Raw genomic sequence first — 24,345 nt, 5'->3', positions numbered from 1 at the left:
TATTCGAGTACTAATATGTATTATATAATTTTAAAACAGTGTATATGTTACATGTATATATCAATACCAGAAGCAATCTGACCTTCAATGTGCTATAACAGTGTCAGGAAATGTGCTGGTCAAGAGATAGTACAAGCAGCTAACGCCTGACGGCATTTTGACCGGGTTTTCCGAATTAGGTGATAATGAGTTAATATTCTAATAAAGGCATACAATAGGCCTAAATAAACCCAAAATTAATAAGCACTATTGAAGGAAAAAGGGAAAAAAGAAATGGACAGGTAGAAAATGAAATTAAAGAAATAAATTGGTGTATAAAACCAAAGTAAGAAAAACACCGTTTTCAATGTTTATATCCATGTGACTTCGACTTTTGACCCCGAAATCAATAGGGGTCATGTACACATCAAGACCAACATACGCATGAAGTTTCAAGGTCCTAGGTGAAATACTTGTCCATATATTGAGCGGAGACCATTTTCAATGTTCAGGTCCCTGTGACCTTGACCTTTGACTCAGTAACCCCATTCTTACTTTGGACCAACTAGGATAATAGGGGATCATTCTGACCAAGTTTCTTGAAGTTTGGATAACTAGTTTTTGAGAAAAATGAATGAACAGAAAGGTTTACATAAGACTCATTATTCCATCCATCCATCCGTCCGCCCATCCGCCCGGACAGACCTAATCTACAAGCCAGATTTTTCTTCGACAACCCAGCCAAAAATCTTTCTATCGAACTCATATGGAGACAGATGATTGAAATTAAACCAAGTTTACTTAAGAATTACAACATTTTTTAAAGACGTTTGTCCCAAAGATTTACTTATTTTCGTACATGTATCCTCTATTTAGTGGGGGTGCAAAAACAAAACATTTAAAGATGGTTCTGTATTAGCTCTGTATTGCCTCTTAGGAGCAGTCAAAAAAACATTTTAATAAAGTCAAGCAAAATAATCTGAACAGTCAAGAAAAAGAATTTGCACTTTTGACCAAGTGTGATAAAATCGATCAAACGATTCGCGATAATATTTGTATAATCAAAGACTGTCCTATTATAAGCTCTAGCTGCCCCAAGAACCATTTTGAATAAAACTGATGTCTATGAAATTTCTGACTACGTTTAGTGAAGATCTTTTGAGCGATTAACGAGAAAGACGTACTTGAAAATTTTATTTCTGATTTAGCTCTGCCACCTACCCCACACCCCCGCTTCCCACACCTAAGTGCAGTGAAGCAACGCGGTTTTTATAACACGAGAGAAATCACTGCAAAATTGCTTCTGACTAATTCTAATTTTAGTGAACATGTATCAAGTGGTTCATTTAAATATAAATTCTAAGGCTTTTGTGTTTCAGCATTTACACAAAGATATATAACTAGGTTAAATTATTAATAGACCCCTGTAATATTTCAAAATAAATTGTACATTATGACCATTTTCTATAAGCGATAACATCACAGCGACAAAAAGTACTATGTGTTTGAAATTAATGAGTTTTATGATAGTGATCAAATACAAAGGTATCATTATCTATTTATAAAAATGGAACGAACTTCTAACTATGATACAGTCTCACGCCGCCTCAAGAACTTCTAAGAATGATACAGTCTCACGCCTCAAGAACTTCTAACTATGATACAGTCTCACGCCCCAAGAACTTCTATGATACAGTCTGAAGCCTTCAGATTTTCTAACTATGATACAGTCTCACGCCTCAAGAACTTCTATGATACAGTCTGAAGCCTTCAGATCTTCAAACTATGATACAGTCTCACGCCTCAAGAACTTCTAACTATGATACAGTCTCACGCCTCAAGAACTTCTAACTATGATACAGTCTCACGCCCCAAGAACTTCTGTGATACAGTCTGAAGCCTTCAGATTTTCTAACTATGATACAGTCTCACGCCTCAAGAACTTCTATGATACAGTCTCAAGCCTTCAGATCTTCAAACTATGATACAGTCTCACGCCTCAAGAACTTCTAACTATGATACAGTCTCACGCCCCAAGAATTTCTATGATACAGTCTGAAGCCTTCAGATTTTCTAACTATGATACAGTCTCACGCCTCAAGAACTTCTATGATACAGTCTCAAGCCTTCAGATTTTCTAACTATGATACAGTCTCACGCCTCAAGAACTTCTATGTCACATGTTCAAATCCTTGACGTCTAAACACTGAAAAGAGTTTCCGTAGCATTAACCTGCACCCTCCAAACTTAGTGGGGTGATTGGCCAAATGGAGTAGATAACCCCTATTGCTTTTAAGATCAATATGTTAAAGGTTAAGGATGCAGCAGCCGGTTTGATTCCTCTCTGTTTCTTCCTTTAAAAATACAGAAAAACCAGTTTCTTCAGCCACACTTTCAGCGAGTTTAGTCCAGATGTTCCTCAGGTGAGCGACATAGGGCGATTTGATCCTCTTGTTAACTATCTTTGCCTGAAGCTGTGGACAAAAACAGAATACTGTCAAAGATTTGGGCTGAATATATGCACTTGTTTGAAACAAAAATTGATTGCGTATTTCGTACCAACCTGCGTTCTATAAATGCCCGCCACACCCTACCTCGTTGTAATTTAATTTAAACCAAATCTAATATAGTGACCTACAAATTTTCTTTTTGTTTAAGATTAGATAGACATAAGCAAATACATGTACAGAGTTTGATTTAGTTCTTTTATGTGAAACTCGATAAAATAGCAGAGTTACTATCATAAGCTTGACAAAAATATGAAAAATTAACCATCGGTCTGCTGAACAACTATTGTTCTGTTTTTACCAAATTAATTTCTTTTGATTTTTCTGAGCATGTCTCCACTAGAAATATAGTTTTCTGTTATAAAAATTGCTTAGATTTCAAAGTTATACTAGTTATTGTACTTTACTGAAATACATGGTAGGAGTATGGAAATTTTGAAAAATGTTCAAAATAGCATCATATCTGAGGACAAATAAAACTGAAACAGTGCTGGTGACCTAGTATTTTTATTTTACTTTTCAATACATCATAACATGATCTTCTAATACAGAACATTTCATCAAAATCTATTATTGTGAAAAAAAATGACGAAACTTCCACGAGCGTCTTTAACATGGAAAAAATCGCGTCTTGTTGAAATAAATAATGAATTTCCGAAAAACAACCCCAGAACTGTTGTTTTTTTCTAAACTTAATTAATTTGCAAAAATTAAAAAAACGTCGATTACACACTTGATAAGCGGGATAGAGTGACGTCGTTTGAGGATCTAAGCAACAATTCAATTTTATATAAATCGTTACTAAAGCTATTTAAAATTGACTATTACTGTAAACAAAATCATATCATGGAGCGTCCCGTAATTTATAAATCCGTACATGTGTGCAGTTTAGCGGGTGAGAAGAAATCAGTCTTTAACGTTAAGGAGCTTAAATTCCGTAACAATTGACCGAAGCATACGAAAATGTTCGAGTCTTTCCGATAACGAATAAAAAACCTATACTCATCTTCAAAATGCTTAAAAAAGACCATTTTCTTCTTCACCTAGAAAACTGAAGTTAATATGAAACAATAGCTAAATGAATACAGGTTACTTAGTCGTTTGCAATGGTCTTCAAGCACAAATAAGAATCTATTTATTCCTTGTTAAACAGAAGAAATTTCAGCAAATTATCCATATTTTACTATGTGTCTAATTGTAGATAGACAGATATAAAGTATACGCAAAAAAGACCATTTTCTTTTAAATTCATTTTAAAAATAAAATATTCATTAGAAAGACAATGCATTGAATATTATCACATCGTTTGCAAAGCTAAAATACCTATACTACTTTTTCCATAAATTTAAATAAAGTAAAGGGCTCCTTCTTTGCGCTATATAAAATATTTTCACTCATGCGAAAAATCGATGGGTCTTATTTTCCCATATGGTCCAGTGTTTTCGCTATTGCTCGGTCACAGATTTGCTATGCTAAAGTCAAACCTTAATAAAAAAAATTTGAAATTTATTGATGATGGCATGTTATAAAACTCTTATTGAATGGCTTGTCGGTCATAGTCAAAACTATTTGCCACCGGTTTGAAAAAAAAACTCTTAGCAATCGGTCCTTTGGACAACGGGCAAATAGGTTTGACTATTGACCGGCAAGCCATTTAATAAGTGTACTCATAGCATTAAGTCGTAATATATCTGTCGAGAAACAGAAAACAAAGCCAGTACATGTAGTTAAAGGTCATATCAATCAATTAATACTTCTGCTTCGTTAATATCTTGTTATTAACATCAAATTGGATTCAAATATTATGAATGTTAGTAATTGAGCATACACTGCAAATTGAGCTGGATACTTTAAAAATGGGTAATCTCATAGACATTTTGTAATTTTCCATTTACATGTATATCTGTATTCCCGTCTTTTATTTCGTCTGCCGTGGTTTGATTTGCTCTAATAGTTTCTTCCGTCACATTCATATCATTTGAATATGTTTTTGTAAGAAGCATCGCAGTTATGAACAAAACTGCGCAAAAGAGAGTGTTTCCTAAACTCAAATATATAAACCACAGTGGCGAGTACACATCCATCAAATATCCTGTTAACAAAGGATTCAGAGATATTCCTAATGAACCGCTAATAAGCAGACCGGAAGCCAGCTTTCCTGTGACAGGTGTCACGTGTTCCTGTATCCACGTGTATATCGTGGCTATTATAGTCGCAGAACTGAGTCCGCTTAAAGAAACAAAAACCGAGAGCAACACTTCATTTGGGAATACAACGCTCAATAAAACACCAGTTAACATTGCCACTGTACTGATGTAGGAAAATATTATAATTTTTGTAATCTTAATGTAAACTGAAGCAAAAATATTTAAAAAATTTCCAACAGCGTACATGGCGAAGTATGCCGAAGTAAGGTTTGACCCGACTTGCTGTGTCATGCCTGCTTGTTTTATTACAAATGTGGTCAAAAAACTAGGAAAAAGGTCGAGAAATGCTGTAGCTACGAAAGAATTTAACAAAAAGATGCACAGGACAATTCTTTCTATACGTGAAGGCAAACGTGTCTGTTTATCTGCCGTGATCACTTTCACAGCGTTATTTTGATGTTGTGATTTCTTTGCACGTTGGTCCTTAAAGAAAATAGCAAGGAAGGGAACTGCAGCTGAGACTGACAATAAACCGGAAACAAGAAGAGCGTAGTGCACGTCGGTATCCGTCATGATGACGTCATCCAGGCTGTTACTCCTGTTTGTGCTGACTATAGAAACAGATGACTGGGTTGCGTTCTGTATGGAAATCGCCTGTGTGGAATTTACAATATCTGGATGTCCCTCCTGGATATCTAAGAACAGAAAAAAAGAGTTATCGCAGAATGTGCTATTATCGCAGCAAATTTCCGTTAATAAACATTGTTTCAAACAAACATGAAATATTTGATATACATGTATAGCAATTATAAAACTTTTGTTCATTACCAAAACGATGGATGCGTGCAAAAATATGTTCGTTGATATTCACACATTTTATTTTTTTAAACAACAGTAGGGGTGGTGAATGGTACCGAAGTGGTTAGTATGGATAGCTCTAACAGTCCTTCCTAAGCTGCTGAAAATATAGCGTCCAATATTGATATGTCATATTTATACATACATTTGTAATAACATTACTGATACATTATATACAAACAGTAGTGCGTTTCGAAGAGTCTGTCGTGTTTCAAACATATTCTGAAAATGATAATAATATTTAACAAAAAGAAAAAGAAAGACATTGTCGGAAAATAGCATCTTACTTTTCCGAAGGAAAGGTTTCGTGGCTAACGGTGAAATAATTCCTCCAACAGCGTAGAGTACATGCAACATCTGAAAGTACGGTCCAACTTTAGAATCCCACGTTTCAAAAAGCATTGTATGGACACCTGAAATAAACAACGGTGATTCATTAGATAATTGACGTTGCGATTCAATACTAAGCGTGTTAGCATGTGCGTACGGTTTAGTAAATCCCTTAAGATAATAAGCGTCTGACAAAAACTACTAGACCTGACCCTAACACGTAAATGTCAGAAGAGAAAATAAGATCCAAGAAATCCGAGAAATCCAAGATGGCCGCCAAACTGCGCATTTGCACGAAACTCCATATATTTCAAATTTGATCTACTACTCGTATGTGTACACGTATTGAAATCACCACCACTCTAAGCCCGCCTGCTTAGCTCAATGGGGGGTGCGCAAATCTGCGGATCGCGGGGTCGAGAGTTCGATCACTGGGCGGGGCGTATGTTCTCCGTAACGATTCTGTCTGAAATCTTTCGTCCTCCACCTCTGATTCAGTTACTTGCGGAGAACATGTTTGTATTGGTACAGAATCCAGGAACACTGGTTACGTTTACTGCCCGCCGTTACATAACTGAAATACTGGTGATAAAATGGATTTAAATCCAAAACAAACAAACAAAGCTACTACTCTAATGATTGCAGTACAAAATTTAAAGCCCGTTTACTTGAACGAACAAAATGACCGGAGGTTCATCTGGAGTCCTCTTCTACTTAGCCGGTATGGCTTAAAGCCAGAAAACTGCAAGTTGAAAGTCACTATAGAAGTTCTGTTACACACGTTATAAATAAGAAAACTTTCTACCTGACCTTGTGTTATTTCTAACGTAGGTACCTCAGGGCTTATTCGGAACTTAAATCCCTCCAACATAATGCATATTCAGTGTTCGCTTATTTTGCATATCTACAAATGAATAAACAGCACAAAAATATATATCATACATGTGTCCTGTCCTCCAATACCTAAACCACTCAGGGCAAGTAGAAACACCATAACTTCAAATACCGGTATCCACGGTGTAACGGTATATGCACCAGCCGAAACAATAGTGTAGAAAAACAACAGTAGATTGGAACTGAACCTTGTCTGGGCTGAATAAAATTAACAACAGCAATAGAATAGACCAGCGTTAATTGTTTTATTATCTTACAGTGTTTACACGTAGTTCTGACAGTCTGTTAAATAGTTAATAGAGCAGGGCAATGTTTTATGTTTCGTATGACAATTTGCGATTTGTCTGCTCAACTGTTTGATTTATTCCTATGTTTTGTAATCTCTTTGATGGCTTCCATGCTATCTAGATATATTATCAACGTTAGTAAAATAATAAATTAAAAGCAAGTAGGTACGGCTGGACAGTAGCGGTACTATGTCTGGACAACAACGGTACTATGTCTTACTAAATCCGGCGATTAAACAGCCAGCAAGGTATCCTACAGCAAATCCTGTAAACAACCAAGATCCTTGTTTCAGTGATACCCCCGCTATGTCTCGTAGATCAGGAAATACTGGTCCCATCTGACCATATTCCCAGCCCTGTCAAAAAAATTAATTCTACATTATATATTATTTTTGGAACCAACTAAGATAGACCACTGTTCAAGCAAACAACCTTATGAAGCTTGATTTTCGATATTGCTCTTTGGGGATCAGTTCACTCAAACAATAGTTGGCAGGAGGAACCCAGTAAATATATATCATTCTCACGACATATGTCCGTTGTTCAATAAGGTACTTGCCTTAATAGAGAGGTATTTACACATCAAAAATTCCGTTAATGTTTATATTGTACATCAGATTCCATGTTGAACAGTTTAAAGACATGTATATAAGTTGTGTAAGGTTCAAATAACAACTTTAAGGGTAAGGCAATTATTATTGAATATCTAATTGAATATAATTGTTTTATCAGAATGCAGAAATCAAAGTAAAAATTTCTCAGTTAAAAACGTGTTTTTGGCATTCTATCCGAAACCAGAATTATCAATACAAATAATAAAATTAAAAAACAGTCACCAAAATGGTCATATTCCAAAGCAAAAACGCAGTCTTTAACAATTTGATTCTGAAAACAGGGTCACTACATGGTATTGTCCTTGTCTTCTTGCTGCTACCGGATGATTTGACTGAATCGTTTCTCCTGGTCGCGGCACCATTTAGACTGACTGAACGCTGATCTTCAACCTCAATTTTGGGATCAGAATCACCACTCTGAAAACGAAGAAACATAACTGTCCATAAATGTGATAAATGGAATATCTATATGTACGTTTTGCATGTATATCATATCATTAAACATCTTTTCCAAAACAATTTGAAAAGTTCCTTTTTCGGACAGGCATCTAGATAGACTCTCATTCCTTTAACAAACAGCAGAAGGATGTGCTGAGAGTACCTGCTGATTTCGTAAATCAGAACCAAATATTTAAGTGGCCTGCACATGATATTTAGCTCTTTTGCACCATGGGATGTAAATTTAAGTGCGTTCAGATTCTGTTGATGTTACTTAAAACACAGCATAGTGAACAAACTTAGAACTTGGTGCCTTAGTTGATGGTCTAATAATTAGTGCTGCCATGCCTTAAACAAATTGAGTAGTCTCATAAAGAAGAACTGTTTATGGTGGATAGGGAACCCAAAATTGAAATGTCCTCAAAAGCGTTGAAATCTGTGCGAGAAAAAATAAAAACAAACTAATTAAGAATAGGCGACAGAATTATACAATAGGGTTATTATAACAGCAGCTTGCGCGCCTCGTGAGATCCGATCTGGCAAAAATCCACTCGAGCCGAATAAAAAATCCCAGATCTAGCTACTGTTATAATGACCCTTTTATTATATACCTCTACCTTTTTGTTTGTTGTTTTGTTATTGGACGAGATCTTCGTTGTTTATCACACTGGCCTTCCAATCCTGAGGTCGGGGGTTCGATCCCTGGCAGCTACTCGGGAATTTTCATAAACGCTTTTCAGTGTTTCCCACCCAACTAGAGGTGTACTGGTCAGGAACCCAGGCAATGCTTGCGTGTATCAGTGCTATACACTGGGCACGTTAAAGAACCAGGCTGTCTATTCGCAACGAGCTAGGCTAAGTTAGCCGGACAAGCCTGTATCTGATATCTGGCCTCTCTGTCGTGGGGGCTTTGTCTCACTCTGTCCCTCTGGTCAGATCGCTCTGTGTCTATACTAGTAGTGGATGAATTATGCGCCCTGTGTGGCTGCATTTGAACTATGTAAAGCGCCTTTGAACGTGAAATTGATCATGAAAAGGGCGCTATATAAATCTGGTATAATAATAATAATAATAATAATAATAATAAGTTTTAGGGATGGGAACGAATATTCGAAAATCGGTCGAATATTCTAATATGAAAATCAAATTCGAATATTCGTAAATTATATTTTTTTTCAAAATAAGTATCATTGATTTTTGGCAATATGAGTATGCTAATTCTGCAGAATAAAACCATGTCATGTTAGTGGTTGTAGGACATTTGCCCCCCAGGACATTTGCCCCCCAATGAAAAAATGAACTGCTGGACATTTGCCCCCCAGTTGAAATGGCAGATAGGACATTTGCCCCCCATTGCTTATTTTTGGAATAGACATTTGCCCCCCCCCCCCCCCCCCCCCCCCCCCAATATATTTGTCCTGTATGCCAGTATATATTACAGTGTTTTTTGTTGTTTTCTTATCAAAATTACTCTAAACGGCAATTTTCAGTAAAAAGAAACCTGTTTCATTGATAATAATTTGATAAATATGTTAATTACTTTCAGGTGTTAAGGTAAATAATAGCATATTATTGAGTAATAAAAGTGCTCATAACAGTGTTATAATTTCTTAATTAGTGCAATGTTTTTAACACTCAAACTTGTTTATTTGGCTACTATCTACTACCAGATTGTGTAAAACAAAGACATTGTCGACTAAAATATGATGAATATCTTGTACCAAGTTCCTAAAAAATCACTGGGGGACAAAAATATTGGGGGGCAAATGTCCGTTTCAGAAATATGCACTGGGGGGCAAATGTCCTATCTACCATTTCAACTGGGGGGCAAATGTCCAGCAGTCCACTTTTTCATTGGGGGGCAAATGTCCTGGGGGGCAAATGTCCAGATCCCCATGTTAGTTTATCGCGTATCAAAATATGTCCAATTAACAAGAAAATAGCAATGCATAATTGGCAGGGGCCATCGTAACGGTTTAACAGTTTGCAACAGGTGTCAATGTGTCAGATGCATGTCAAAAGATGTCCAATTAACAAGAAAATTGCAATGCATAATTACCTGGGGTCATCGCTACGGATTAACAGTTTGTATTAGGCGTAACTGTGATATCTTTTTATCTTTTGTTCATTTTAATTGGCGCATGTTCTATGTAACAAGTTGTAGATTTTTTTTTCGAAAACAATACCAAACTTGTAGATATTGTCGATCTTTTCACAATATTTTGTACGACGTTTCAGACCATCCGCAGAATCGGTTTTCATCCGCAATCGGCCGTATTCGAATTAAATTTTGAAGTAGTTTATAATAAAATAAGAAAAACATATGATTGATGCATAAGTTCATGTTGAAGGAGGTTTAAGTCTGCCTTACTTGCTTTTTACACGCCGATTGAAATTTCAAAATGGCAGCGGTAATACAACAGCGCGTCACGTGTTTAAATGGAACGACCTGCTATTTTTAGATACAATTGCGACGGTCTAAATTATAATCGTTTTGATTTTTTGTATCATTTTGAAGCTAACACACTGAATTAGTTAAATATGTTCAACTTCACTTAGTTCCATTTTAATATTGATTATTATTAGGGATGGGAACGAATACTGAAATCAATATTCGAATATTCGGTTTGCCATATTCGAATATATTCGAATATTCGGTTAGTTTTAATGGAAGCTTTAAGTTCTTATTAAGTGATTGGCATATACACAACGTATTCATTTGTTTAAAGCGTGGATCATCGTAAATAAGGCCAACAAAATGTTTGTTTCGGGTAACCCGATCCTATATATAGAACTGTGTCAGGTCATGCATATCAATGAAAGTAGTCCGGCAGCATGCAATACGGAAGGTACTATACAGAATTTAAAAGGTACAATACGGAATTTGTTTCTGCCTATTAATATTTAATTGTGAAGTACAAGCCGATGTTTTAACATAATTTATATAGGTATATAATAAATACATATATCATTTTATCGCTCGCATTTCGAATATGCAATTTCAGAGGCTAATACGTATTAAACGGATTAAATACCTGTTTCAGGATTCTACATATTTGGATAAACAGGACCTAAATTATCCAACTATTTAACTATAAAAAGTCTTTAATTCGAAATATATTTCATAGCATGAAGTTAGATGTAAGACAATTATCTGTAATACGTTTATTTTTTGGGAATTTTAATTGAATCTTGATGAAAACCTGACAGTTCCTGTTTTTGACCAAATTTTGTTAGAATTCAGATTCGGTTGTCTCTAAAGAGCTAGGAAAATCGATTCGCATATTCAGTAATTTTAATTTAAATCTAGTATTGTAGTTGTATTAATAAACTGAAAATCCTAGCACCGTTATACGCACCGCTGTACTATACACTATTATTTGGTATATGCAAAACTGTATTAATATTTGGTTTATGCGCCAGTATCATTATTCGGTATATGCGTCACTGTTTGTTTTATTTTTATTCGTTACATGCACCATGTACTACTATTCCTTATATGCACCACTGTACTATTATTTGATTTATGCATCACCGTAAGTTTATTCGATAAATGCAACGCTAAATTCTTATTCGGTATATATTTTTTATTATTATTATGCGGTGTATGCCCTACTGTACTATTATTCCGTATATGCACTACTGTACTATTATTCGGTATATGTACCTTTGTACTATTATTCGGTGTATGCACTACTGTACTATTATTCGGTATATGCACTACTGTACTACTATTCGGTGTATGCACTACTGTACTATTATTCGGTATATGCAAAACTATATTATTATTCGGTGTATGCACTACTGTACTATTATTTGGTATATGCACCACTCTACTATTATTTAGTGTATGCACTACTGTACTATTATTCGGTATATGCACCACTGTACTATTTTTCGGTGTATGCACTACCGTATTATTATTCGGTATATGCACTACTGTACTATCATTCGGTTTATGCACTATTGCACTATCATTCGTTATATATCCTATTGCACTATCATTCGGTATATGCACTACTGCACTATCATTCGGTATATGCACTACTGTACTGTTATTCGGTATATGCACTACTGTACTATTATTCGGTATGTGCCCTACTGTGCTATTATTCGGTACATGTCCTATTGTACTATTATTCGGTTTATGCGCTGCTGACTATTTTTGGTATATGCACTGCTGTACTATTATCCGGTATATGTCCTACTGTACTATTGTTCGGAATATGCACTTCCGCATTCTGTATATGCACTACTGCACTATCATTCGGTATATGCACTACTGCATTCTGTATATGCACCACTGCACTTTCATTCGGTATATGCACTACTGTACTATTATTCGGTGTATGTCCTACTGTACTAGTATTCGGTATACATGTATATGCTGCTGTACTATTATTTGGTATATGCCATACTGTACTATTATTCGGTATACATGTATATGCTGCTCTACTATTATTTGGTATATGCGCTGATGTACTATCATTTGGTATATGCGCTGCTGTATTATTATTCGGTATATGCGCTGCTGTATTTTTATTCGGTATATGCGCTGCTGTACTTTTATTTGGTATATTTGCTGCTGTACTTTTATTTTGTATATGCGCTGTGTACTGTTATTCTGTATAGGCACTGCTTTACTATGATATGGTATATGCAATACTGTACTATAATTCGGTATATGCACCACTGTTCTATTATTCGGTTTATGTACTGTTTTACTATTATGCGTTCTATGCACTACTGTACTAAAATTCTGTAAATGCACTACCGAAAAATTATTCTGTATATGCACTACTGTACTATTATTAGTTATATGCGCTACTGTACTGTTATTTGGTATATGCACTAATGTATATACCTCGCTATAAATACTATAATCCGATAAATGCACCGCTGTACAATAATTCGGTATATGTACCACTGAAAGTTAGGCAGTAAAACATGTAGGAAATGAGCGGACCAACTGAAGGTTATCGGCGACAAAGGAATATCTAAAGAATCTTTTCAAAATCGTTTCTGTACAAGCAAAAAATGTGCATCTTCATAATATTGGCATAGTATTTATCAACGACAAAGAAAGAATGAAGCATGTACATTTACAGTAGTGTTTTCGTGAGAGTTTTAATGTAAAAGGACATAATGCAATTGTTGTATGATATTTACCTGTGGCTTAATTGCTTGTGCAGCTACATCATCTTGGTCAAGCATGAAACTTTCATTTACTTTCCCCTTTAGTTTATCATCGTCTTTTAGTACGCTGTCAGTGGGCCTTAAACTTCATATTTTGAGAATATTACCGAACTTTGACTATGACTTTGACCCCTAGCCGACCGGGTTCGAACCTGACTTGACCTGTTTCCTCGAGGTACTGGCTTGCTCTTTGCATTTATTAAAATCAGACATCAAGTTATGAAGATATAGCTTCTCTGACAAGGCCCACCCCTCTATTTAGTATATGAAGAAATATGCATATTTTCACCAAAAATGGTACACTTTTAGATGGTCCACCGACGAAACCTTTGGCGGTAAAAAAACTATAAATTACATATCTATTTAGACCATGTTTAGATTTATTTTATAAAAGATATTCATTAAAATATCTTGTGCTTGGAACATTCTACAATTATTTGAAGTTAATGAAAAACACGAACTTTTTCCGTATGGAAAGTACAGAAATACAGCTTTTACCCTAAATTACGTACATACGGACGAACAGATGTTGTCTTTTTTGTCACAAACGTTCAGATATTATAATAGCGATAAGTCTCTGAAAATCTGATATGCTAGAAAATGTCGAAAACTTTATTTTATGTGAAATGAAGTACAGTCGGATTTAGTGGTGTTCAGCCAGCAGAGACTGTCATTAGAAATTTGTTTCGGTGTATTGATAAATAATACCCAAGAAGATTTATATTTGTCCAGAAATATGAAAAGGCGACAACGCGATAATTATCGCGTTGTCGCGTGTTGGCGAGGCGACAATTTAAGTGGCACGAACAGGATTCCGTAGATAACAATGCTATCTGATTTAGATATTAAAACGTTCGTTAATAATCAAAAACTTTAAAATACAGTAAAAAGGATCATCAGATGTTATAATATTTGAAAAGTCGCATCCAAAACATGTCTGCTCTATAATTCAGTTTTCTTCGGATCTTCACCAAACTTCCTGACAATGTTTGTGGGCATTACATCTTGGCCAATTTAGATAACCAGCCAAATTGTACCAGGCACTCTTTGATTATAGTCCTTGAATTACTCGAAAAACGGGGAATTTAGCGTTGTCCACTCTTTTAAGTCGAACAGTTTTCATCTGATCTTCACCAAACTTGTTGACAATGTTTGTGGGCATAATATCTCAGCCAAGTATTATTACCACCAAAATCACCAAATGGTTGTTGTAGGGAGGTTGCACCATATACTTTTTTTAATGATGATACGCAGAAAAAAAACAACATTCAATGAATTACGTATATTACGTATGAAGTGAAATAAATATAGGATAAAAGGGTTATTTAAGGTCTAACATTGTTCTATATAATATATATTTGCACTCATACCAAGCTGGGAAAAACTAGAAAAGGCAGGAATACAATATTCAGTGAACCAGTTTTAATTTCAACTATTATTATAGTAAGATAAAATTGATATAGAATAAAAAGGTTATTTAACATTGTACTGTACAATATGAGATATATTTGGACTCGTACCCAGCTGAGAAAACCATATTGAACTCGCCTAGCGGCTCGTCCAATATGGTTTTCTCAGCTGGGTACGAGTCCAAATATATCTTCGTATTGTACAGAACAATGTTAAATAACCTAATAACATCTTTTCCAAAACAATTTGAAAAGTTCCTGACATCTAGATAGACTCTCATTCCTTTAACAAACAGCAGTAGGATGTGCTGACAGTACCTGCTGATCTCGTAAATCAGAGTCAAATTTAAGTGGCCTGCACATCATATTTAGCTCTTTTGCACCTTGGGGTGTAAATTTAAATGCGCTCAAATTCTGTCGATGTTACTTAATACACACAGCATGATGAACAAACTTAAAACATTTGATGCCTCATACCTGAGAAACTTTCGTCAACTTATACCTACGACAAAATTAATTATCTTTTATCTTACAAAATAGCGTCCTTACACCTAAAATAATTGAATGAATGATGCTTTAAAAAAAAGTTGATGGTCTAATAATTAGGGTTGCCATATCTTAAACAAATTTAGTAGTTTCATAAGGAAGAAATGCTTATGGTGGATAGGGAACCCAAAATTGAAATGTCCATAAAAAGCGTTGAAATCAGTGCGAGAAAAAATAAAAAGAAACTAATTAAGAATAGGATGAAAGTATTTTACATACATATATCACTTTATCGCTGACATTTCAAATTTTCAATTTCAGTCGCTAATTCGTTGCAAACGAATTAAATTCTACATTTTGGGATAAACAGGACCTAAATTGTCCAATTATTTAACTGTAAAAAGTCTTTAATTCGAAGTATATTTTATAGCATGAAGTTAGATGTAAGAAAATTATCTGATATACGTTTATGTTTCGGTAGGTTAACTGAATCTTAATGGAAAACTGACAGTTCCTGTTGTTAGTATTTTAGGTTCGGCTGTCTCTAAAGAGCTTCGCATATTCAGTCATTTTAATTAAAAATGGCAGATTTCGATCTATCTTAAATTAACATATCTGGTATTGTAGTTATATCAATAAACTGAAAATCCTGGCACTGTTATACGCACCAGGCTGTAATATTATTCAGTATACACCACTAGTCTACACTATGATTCGGTATATGCACCGCTGACCTCTTATTCGGTAAAGGCTATATACCAATAAAAGAAATTGTTCTTTGTTTCATATAAAATTCAGCTACTTCAGAACAATTTTGATACAGTTTCTAGATTTTCACTCCGTCGTAGACCTATTTTCCACAAGATATCCATTCATTTGCTTCAAGAAAACGAAAAGAAAACGGGCTGTTGAATAGTATGCAGTGAAATGCAAGTCAACTGAAGCCAGGTACCCTCATATTGCCGCATTTCAGAAAGCGGTCCGCAGAATAAACACCCTACTTTCGTTTTCGAGTTGTTTACTCGAATATTAGCATGAAAAGTGTCTTATTTTATATAAAATTCATTCCACGAGTGAAATAATGCCCATTTGGCCACCGGTTTACGCGCAAATGCGCGAAAAAAGGAAAAATTAGGATCTATTTATTAGAAACTTCTTTTTACACCACGGAAGCATATTTTTGGCCGAATTACTGCTATATAACCTCGGTATATGCACAACTGTATTAATATTCGGTTTATGCACCACTATTATTATTCGGTATATGCATCACTGTTTTTTTTAATCTTATTCGTTATATGCACCATATACTGTTATTGGATATATGCACCACTTTACACTTATTCGATAAATGCACCGCTGAACTCTTATTCGGTATATCAACATTTTTACTAATATGCGGTATGTGCACTACTGCACTATCATTCGTTATATGCACTACTGCACTATCATTCGGTATATGCACTACTGCACTATCATTCGGTGTATGCACTACTGCACTATCATTCGGTGTATGCACTACTGCACTATCATTCGCACTACTGCACTATCATTCGTTATATGCACTACTGCACTATCATTCGGTACATGCACTACTGCACTATCATTCGTTATATGCACTACTGCACTATCATTCGGTATATGCACTGCTGCACTATCATTCGTTATATGCCCTACTGCACTATCATTCGGTACATGCACTGCTGCACTATCATTCGTTATATGCACTACTGCACTATCATTCGGTATATGCACTACTGCACTATCATTCGGTGTATGCACTACTGCACTATCATTCGGTATGTGCACTACTGCACTATCATTCGTTATATGCACTACTGCACTATCATTCGTTATATGCACTACTGCACTATCATTCGGTATACGCACTAAAACACTATCATTCGGTATATGCGCTACTGCACTATCATTCGGTTTATGTACTGCTGTACTAACATTCGGTATATGCCCTACTGTACTATCATTCGGTAAATGCACTACTGTACTATCATTCGGTACGGTATAATGCACTACTGCACTATCATTCGGTATATGCACTACTGCATTCTGTATATGCACCACTGCACTATCATTCGGTACATGCACTACTGTACTATTATTCGGTATATGCCCTACTGCACTATCATTCGGTATATGCACGGCTGTACTATTATTCGGTATATGCACTACTGTACTGTTATATTTTATATGCGCTGGTGTACTATTATTCTGTACAGGTACTGCTTTACTGTGATATGGTATAAACAATACTGTATTAATTCGGTATATGCATCACTATACTCTTATTCGATATATGCACCGCTGTTCTATTATTCGGTATACTAGAATGCGTTCTATGCACTACTGTACTAAAATTCTTTATATGTACTACCGAAAAATTATTCTGTATACGCACTACTGTACTATTATTCTGTAAACGCACTTCTGTACTATTATTCTGTATATGCACCACTGTACTATTATTATGTAAATGCACTAATGTACTGTTGTTCGGTATATGTACCGCTATACTGTTATTCGGTATATACATCGCTATACTATAATTCGATAAATGCACCGCTGTACTATAATTCGGTATATGCACCACTGTAAGTTAGGCAGTAAAACATGTAGGAAATGAACGGACTAACTGGATGTCATCGCGTACAAAGGAATATCTAAAGAATCTTTTCAAAATCGTTCCTGTATTTAAGCAAAACATGTATCCTCATAATATTGGCATTTATCAACTACAAAGAAAGAGTGAAGCATGTACATAGTACAATAGTGTTTTCGTGATAAAGACAGAATGCAAATGATGTAGGATACTTGCCTTTGGCTTAATTGTTTGTGCAGCTACATCATCTTCGTCAAGCAAAAAACTTTCATTTGCTTTCCCCTTTAGTTTATCATCGTCTTTTAGTACGCTGTCAGTGTTGCCTTCTGTGGCTGTCTGGGCAGTGGTAACTACAGGCTCTGTGTCCATTTGTTCGAAACTGTCTTCACGTATGTTCCCTATATATGAAACATGTACCTCATCTTGTTTACACTTAGAAATTCTTGCTGTTCTACAAAAGTCGTCCTCTTTAGACATGCATTCTAATGATAAATCTTAACAAGTGTCAGTTACATCACATGAAAGTCTTGGATGCTTTACATAGTCTACACCCGATTTCGCAAGTACTATGTCTAAACGCAATTCTTTCATTCTGGTTATTTTTTCTCTTTTTACTGTATTCTTAGTAGGCGATCAATGGCAAAGATAGCTTAAAGAAATATGTCTAAACATAAATTGTACTCGAAATTAGTAAGTGCGCGTTCAGCAATTTAAAGTTAGTTTTCCTTTTAGCGCACTAGTTCACAATAAATTCAGTATACTGGCAGTGTTATGATATAACAGTTTATCACTAATTTCATTTCTGCTTTTAAACTCTCAAAGCTTTTTTTGATTCTACCTTTTCACAACTGGAATGGTATGGGTGTATCCCAAGCAAATTCCTAAATATTCTCTTTATATAGTAAAGATCAGTACACTTTGCATGTTCAGCGTGACTATTTTCAAGTTCGTTGCTTATTCGGGTGATGAAATTCATTTAAATGTATTCATGTTCACACTATGTTTGATAATTTTGTCTTTATGAAGGTTTCAATTTAGAACAAGCGTTTTTTGTATTTTTAACATCTGTAAAGGTGACTACCGCCTCGACAGCCTAGTGGTAGTGCCCGCTTCGAGTTCGGGAAGTCGCAGGTTCGATCCACTGCCTCGTCATACCAAAGACGTGAAAAATGGTAGTAGGTAGCTCCCTTGCTTTAAAGGGAAATTGACATCTCTTTTCCCTATAACTTTACTCTTACAGGCGGACTCTAAATATTCAGGTGCACATATTGTGTCCCAACAAATATTTCCATCAAGTTTTCCTTTTACTTTAGGGTATAATATTCAAGAAACGTCTGTCAACTACCCATAACATCTTGACATTGTCCAGTGAAGTCATTACATTTTATATGATTTTTAAGTGACAAGTTAACAACATAAAATCTGACAATTCTCAGGTTATTGTTGGCAAAATCATTTAAAAGTGGTATATTTGATTCTTTACTAGTTTGGTAATGTTCTTTCCTGGCAAACGTTTACTAAATTGTCAAAGCATGCAAATTACGCATGCGCACTTCAGTTTAGTTGGAAATAAAATATGTTCATGCCTATAGAAGGTGAACAAATAGCGTTTTTATAGCCAGAATGATTTTGATTTTTCCACTGAATCTTCTTGAAGACTGTTGGGATAGGTCATCTCATAAGTTTTGTTGTTGGTTAGATCTTTTTGTACATTGATATTTTTGCAAAAGAAAGAATACATGATTTGCAATTAAAAGAAAAATGTGACGAAAGAGGCATCTCAGGATTTTTTATTCTTTAACTGAGAACAGTTATCCATTAAATGAACAAGAAATCTACCTTGATTAGCCTTCTTATTTGTAAAGTACTATTCGAATATTTGAGGAATTAAAATAATAGAAATAAAATTACCATTTTTTTTTAATTTGTAAGTTCATTCTTATGAATATTCTGATCCCTGCATACTTGGTAAAAACGTACAAATAAGAACATTGAACATTTTATTTTTCTAAATGAATCTTTTCGTCTAGCTTATGCAATTACTTTCATTTTGTATCACTTGCTTCAAAAATGGAAGACATATTGCAGTAAATTCCGTCCGTCTGATGGAAAACTTGAAAGAGGGATAATTAGTTGGTAGTGCGAGGAAGTGCATGGCGCAAGAACCATTACTCTGTCTAGAATACTTGTTGAGATATTTCCCCTTTTGTAATCAAGTATTCATACAATTTTACTCAGACAACTACTGAAGGGAATTCAAAGACATTTGTCATTGTGATAGGTAAGCAGTAAGGGAAAGTGTAGAGGAACAGAAACATAGCTCTGACTTAAATGTGTTTAATTATCTCCCTTTTGGCTCCTGATTTCCTAATCTTTGTCCGGACAATAACTTAGCCATTACCAGAGGAAATTTAGAAAAACTTGTTCTTATTAAGGAGAGAGTACAAAGCACAAGTACTACAATTTTATTTGACTAATTGTCTAATGTGATCACATTCTTTTTTGCAATTTTGTCCGCAACTACCTATAACGCGAATTTGTAAACATGATAAGTGGCAATGTGAGACACTATAGAGTGCAAGAAACATAACTATATCTTGAATAACTAGAAGGTTATTTCTGAATCCCTGAGCAGTAAATATCAATATCACAGGGTGTTATGTCATTAAATGGCAATACCTTCAAAAATATCATGCAAAAAGAACCCCTGTTTACTTTCATTGAAATTTAAACAGGGGTTACTGAGATGCCGCTCAGACAAGAATATATATGTACGCTTTAAATATGAGTATCAAAGGGTCACAACATTGTAAAAGTGATGTCTAAATTGCAAACTTTCTCATGTTTTGTAAGATCTTTTTCCAGAATATATAGTAGCCACTTGCCATATGCACGCATTTAGTCTCCATTAAATCCATGTCAATTGAGACTACTTCATTTACTCCCTTCACATCACTACAGCAGTCCTGTTGAATAGGTTACCCCATGCTATTGTAATACTGCCTTACACTAAGTACCAAAGCTTAACCACTGATTAGATGTAATAGTTCTTATTCTGCTTTTACTATTTCTTATGTTTAACATTTTAGCAGCGCAGTCCCCATACATACATTTGATACAAATATTTTGCACTTAGCTTTAAGTATTTGGCATTTAGCATTTGCAAATTGGTATGGCGCATCAGCTTTCCGTAGACTTGCAAGTACATATTAGTCAGTTATCTAGAAGATACACAAGTTTTGTAAATAAGTTTGACTTAGATCGTATAGAGACACATCATACAGTTAAGATCAAACAAAAAATACTCTGGTTATCGAGCGGATACGGTCAATTTTGATTGATCCAAGGGCCATAACTGACTGGCTGGTTATAGAAATCGGCCTTCATTTTACAGATAAACTTTATGTAAGTTTGGTTTAGTTCCAGGTTACTGGAGAGACAATATTTTTTCTAATTCTAACTTATTCAAGGGACATAATATCGGATGCAATTATCCGAACTGATTATCTAACATGATCTAGCTTTTATAGTGAAACATCTTCTGTATAAGTATAGTTGAGATCAAAGAAAAAGATACTACAATTATTAAGCGAACATAGGTTTCATCTATCTGCCCGCGAAGGGCGAAAAACGTCAACGGTCAAATAACAATTACAGAAGTAATCTTCCTCTTTATTCAAAGTTTCAAGCCTATCTCTTGCATAACCTTGCTCTGGACAAGAAACAATTCAAAATGAAAATGGGAGTAACTCAAAAGTAAGTTATGGGTTTTTGCACCGCTTTTTTCTTCATCGCCACCTACCAATACTCCAATTCTGAAGGTAGTACCTTGCGTAGTTTCTCAGAACTACTCAGGGCAAGAAGGGACATTAGGGCAGAGTGATTATTATATGCCGTCAATAGGATGCATACAAATTTCGTCAAGTGTCTGTCGAGCCGAAGGGGGAGTGGTTCAAGGCTACGACCCACCGCGGCGACGGCAAGTACTTTGGAGCTACGACCAACAGGGGTAAGAAGCAAGTGATTAGAGACTACGATGCAGCGGAGATTTACAAGTAATTCGAGACGACGATCAAGTAGTGAGGTGCATTCGATTCGAGGCTACGACCCAGCAGCGAGCAAAGTGTGATCCCATTCTACGACTCAGCGACGAGGGAAATGATTCTTGACTATGGCCCAGTGGTGAGAAGCAAGTTATTAGTGGTGAGAGGAAAGTTATTAGACTCTTAAAACCCTGTGGTGAGGGGAAATTGATTCGAGCCTACGATGCACAGTAAGTAATTAGGGCCAAGTGATTCGAGGCTACGACGCACAGCGAGTGGTGACGGCCAAGTGATTCGAGGCTACGATGCACAATAAGTGGTAAGGGGAAATTGTTTTGAGGCTACGATGCACAGTGAGTGGTGAGGGCCATGTGATTCGAGGCTACGATGCACAGTTAAGTGGTGAGGGGAAATTGATTCGAGGCTACGATGCACAATTAAGTGGTGAGGGGAAATTGATCGATGGGTGAGGGCAAGTGATCGAGGCTACGATGCACGTAGTGGCGAGGGAAATTGACTCGAAGCTATGATGCACAACGAGTGGAAATTGATTCGATCCTACGATGCACAGTAAGTAATTAGGGCCAAGAGGCTACGATGCACAGTAAGTGGTAAGGGGAAATTGATTTGAGGCTACGATGCACATTGAGTGGTGAGGGCCATGTGATTCGAGGCTACGATGCAGCTAGTGAGGGGAAATTGATTCGAGGCTAGATGCACAGAGAGTGGTGAGGGCCATGTGATTCGAGGCTACGATGCAGTTAGTGGCGAGGGAAATTGATTCGAGCCTACGATGCACAGTAAGTAATTGGGCAAGAGGTACGATGCACAGTAAGTGGTAAGGGGAAATGATTTGAGGCTACGATGCACATTGAGTGGCGAGGGCCATGTGATTCGAGGCTACGATGCAGCTAGTGAGGGGAAATTGATTCGAGGCTATGATGCACAGAGAGTGGTGAGGGCCATGTGATTCGAGGCTACGATGCAGTTAGTGGCGAGGGGAAATTGATTCGATCCTACGATGCACAGTAAGTAATTAGGGCCAAGAGGCTACGATGCACAGTAAGTGGTAAGGGGAAATTGATTTGAGGCTACGATGCACATTGAGTGGCGAGGGCCATGTGATTCGAGGCTACGATGCAGCTAGTGAGGGGAAATTGATTCGAGGCTATGATGCACAATTAAGTGGTGAGGGGAAATTGATCCGAGTGGTGAGGGCCAAGTGATTCGAGGCTACGAAGCACAGTAAGTGGCGAGGGGAAATTGACTCGAAGCTATGATGCACAACGAGTGGAAATTGATTCGAGCCTACGATGCACAGTAAGTGGTGAGAGGAAATTGATTCGAGCCTACGATACACAGTAAGTTGTTAGGGGAAATTGATTCGAGCCTACGATGCACAGTAAGTAATTAGGGCCAAGTGATTCGAGGCTACGATGCACCGCGAGTGATGAGGGCCAAGTGATTCGAGGCTACGATGCACAGTATGTGGCAAGGGGAAATTGATTTGAGGCTAGGATGCACAGTGAGTGGTGAGAGCCATGTGATTCGAGGCTACGATGCACTCTAAGTGGCAAGGGGAAATTGATTTGAAGCTACGATGCACAGCGAGTGCCATGTGATTCGAGGCTACGATGCACAGTAAGTGGCGAGGGGAAATTGATTCGAGGCTACGTTGCAGTGAGTGGAAATTGATTCGAGGCTACGATGCACAGTAAGTGGTGAGGGGAAATTGATTCGAGGCTACGATGCATAGTAAATGGTGAGGGCCAAGTGATTCGAGGCTACGATGCACAGAAGTGGCGAGGGGAAATTGATTCGAGGCTACGATGCACAGAAGTGGCGAGGGGAAATTGATTTGAGGCTACGATGCACAGAAGTGGCGAGGGGAAATTGATTAGAGGCTACGATGCAAAGCAAGTGGTGAAGGGAAATCGATTCGAGCCTACGATGCACAGCAAGTGGCGAGGGGAAATTGATTCGAGCCTACAACGCACAGAAAGTGTTGAGGGGAAGCGATTCGACCCTACGATGCACAGTAAGCGGCGAGGGCCAAGTAATTCGAGACTATGATGCACAGCAAGTGGAAATTGATTCGAGGCTACGATGCACAATGTGTTACGAGGGGAAATTGATTCGAGGCTACGATGCACAATGTGTTACGAGGGGAAATTGATTCGAGGCTACGATGCACAGTAAGTGGTGAGTGCCAAGTAATTCGAGACTATGATGCACAGCAAGTGGAAATTGATTCGAGGCTACGATGCACAGTAAGTGGTGAGGGGAAAGGGTTCTTTTTGTTGGGATTAACGTCGCACCAACACAATTATGTCATATGGCGACTTTCCAGCTTTGATGATGAAGACCTCAGGTGCCCGCGCGGGCATTATTTCATCACGAGCGAGCACTTGGGTAGAACCACCAGCCTTCCGTAAGCCAGCTGGAAGTGATTCGAGCCTAAGAAGCACAGTGAGTGTGGTGAGGGGACCAAGATGCACAGTAGCGAGGGGTAAGGGGCTCACATTCTAAAAGCTGTAAAA

The 24,345-nt window shown here is 36.7% G+C and overlaps 1 protein-coding gene across 1 annotated transcript; it reads right to left on the bottom strand.

The window, feature by feature from the left end:
- Window positions 1–910: 910 nt before the first annotated feature.
- On the bottom strand, window positions 911–8,029 carry LOC123565979 (sodium-dependent glucose transporter 1-like). Its single transcript, XM_045359734.2, has 5 exons — window positions 7,839–8,029; window positions 7,223–7,358; window positions 6,764–6,913; window positions 5,779–5,904; window positions 911–5,328 (listed from the first exon to the last, which is right to left on the bottom strand). Exons 1-5 carry the CDS (start codon window positions 7,848–7,850, stop codon window positions 4,337–4,339), a joined length of 1,416 nt encoding a protein of 471 aa, XP_045215669.2. The 5' UTR covers window positions 7,851–8,029; the 3' UTR covers window positions 911–4,336.
- Between the last annotated feature and the right edge of the window lie 16,316 nt (window positions 8,030–24,345).

Source organism: Mercenaria mercenaria, chromosome 8, assembly GCF_021730395.1.
Source record: "Mercenaria mercenaria strain notata chromosome 8, MADL_Memer_1, whole genome shotgun sequence".
Taxonomy (NCBI): Eukaryota; Metazoa; Mollusca; class Bivalvia; order Venerida; family Veneridae; genus Mercenaria; species Mercenaria mercenaria.
The sequence above is the reverse complement of the archived record's forward strand: the minus strand, read 5'-3'. Positions and strand labels throughout refer to the sequence as shown.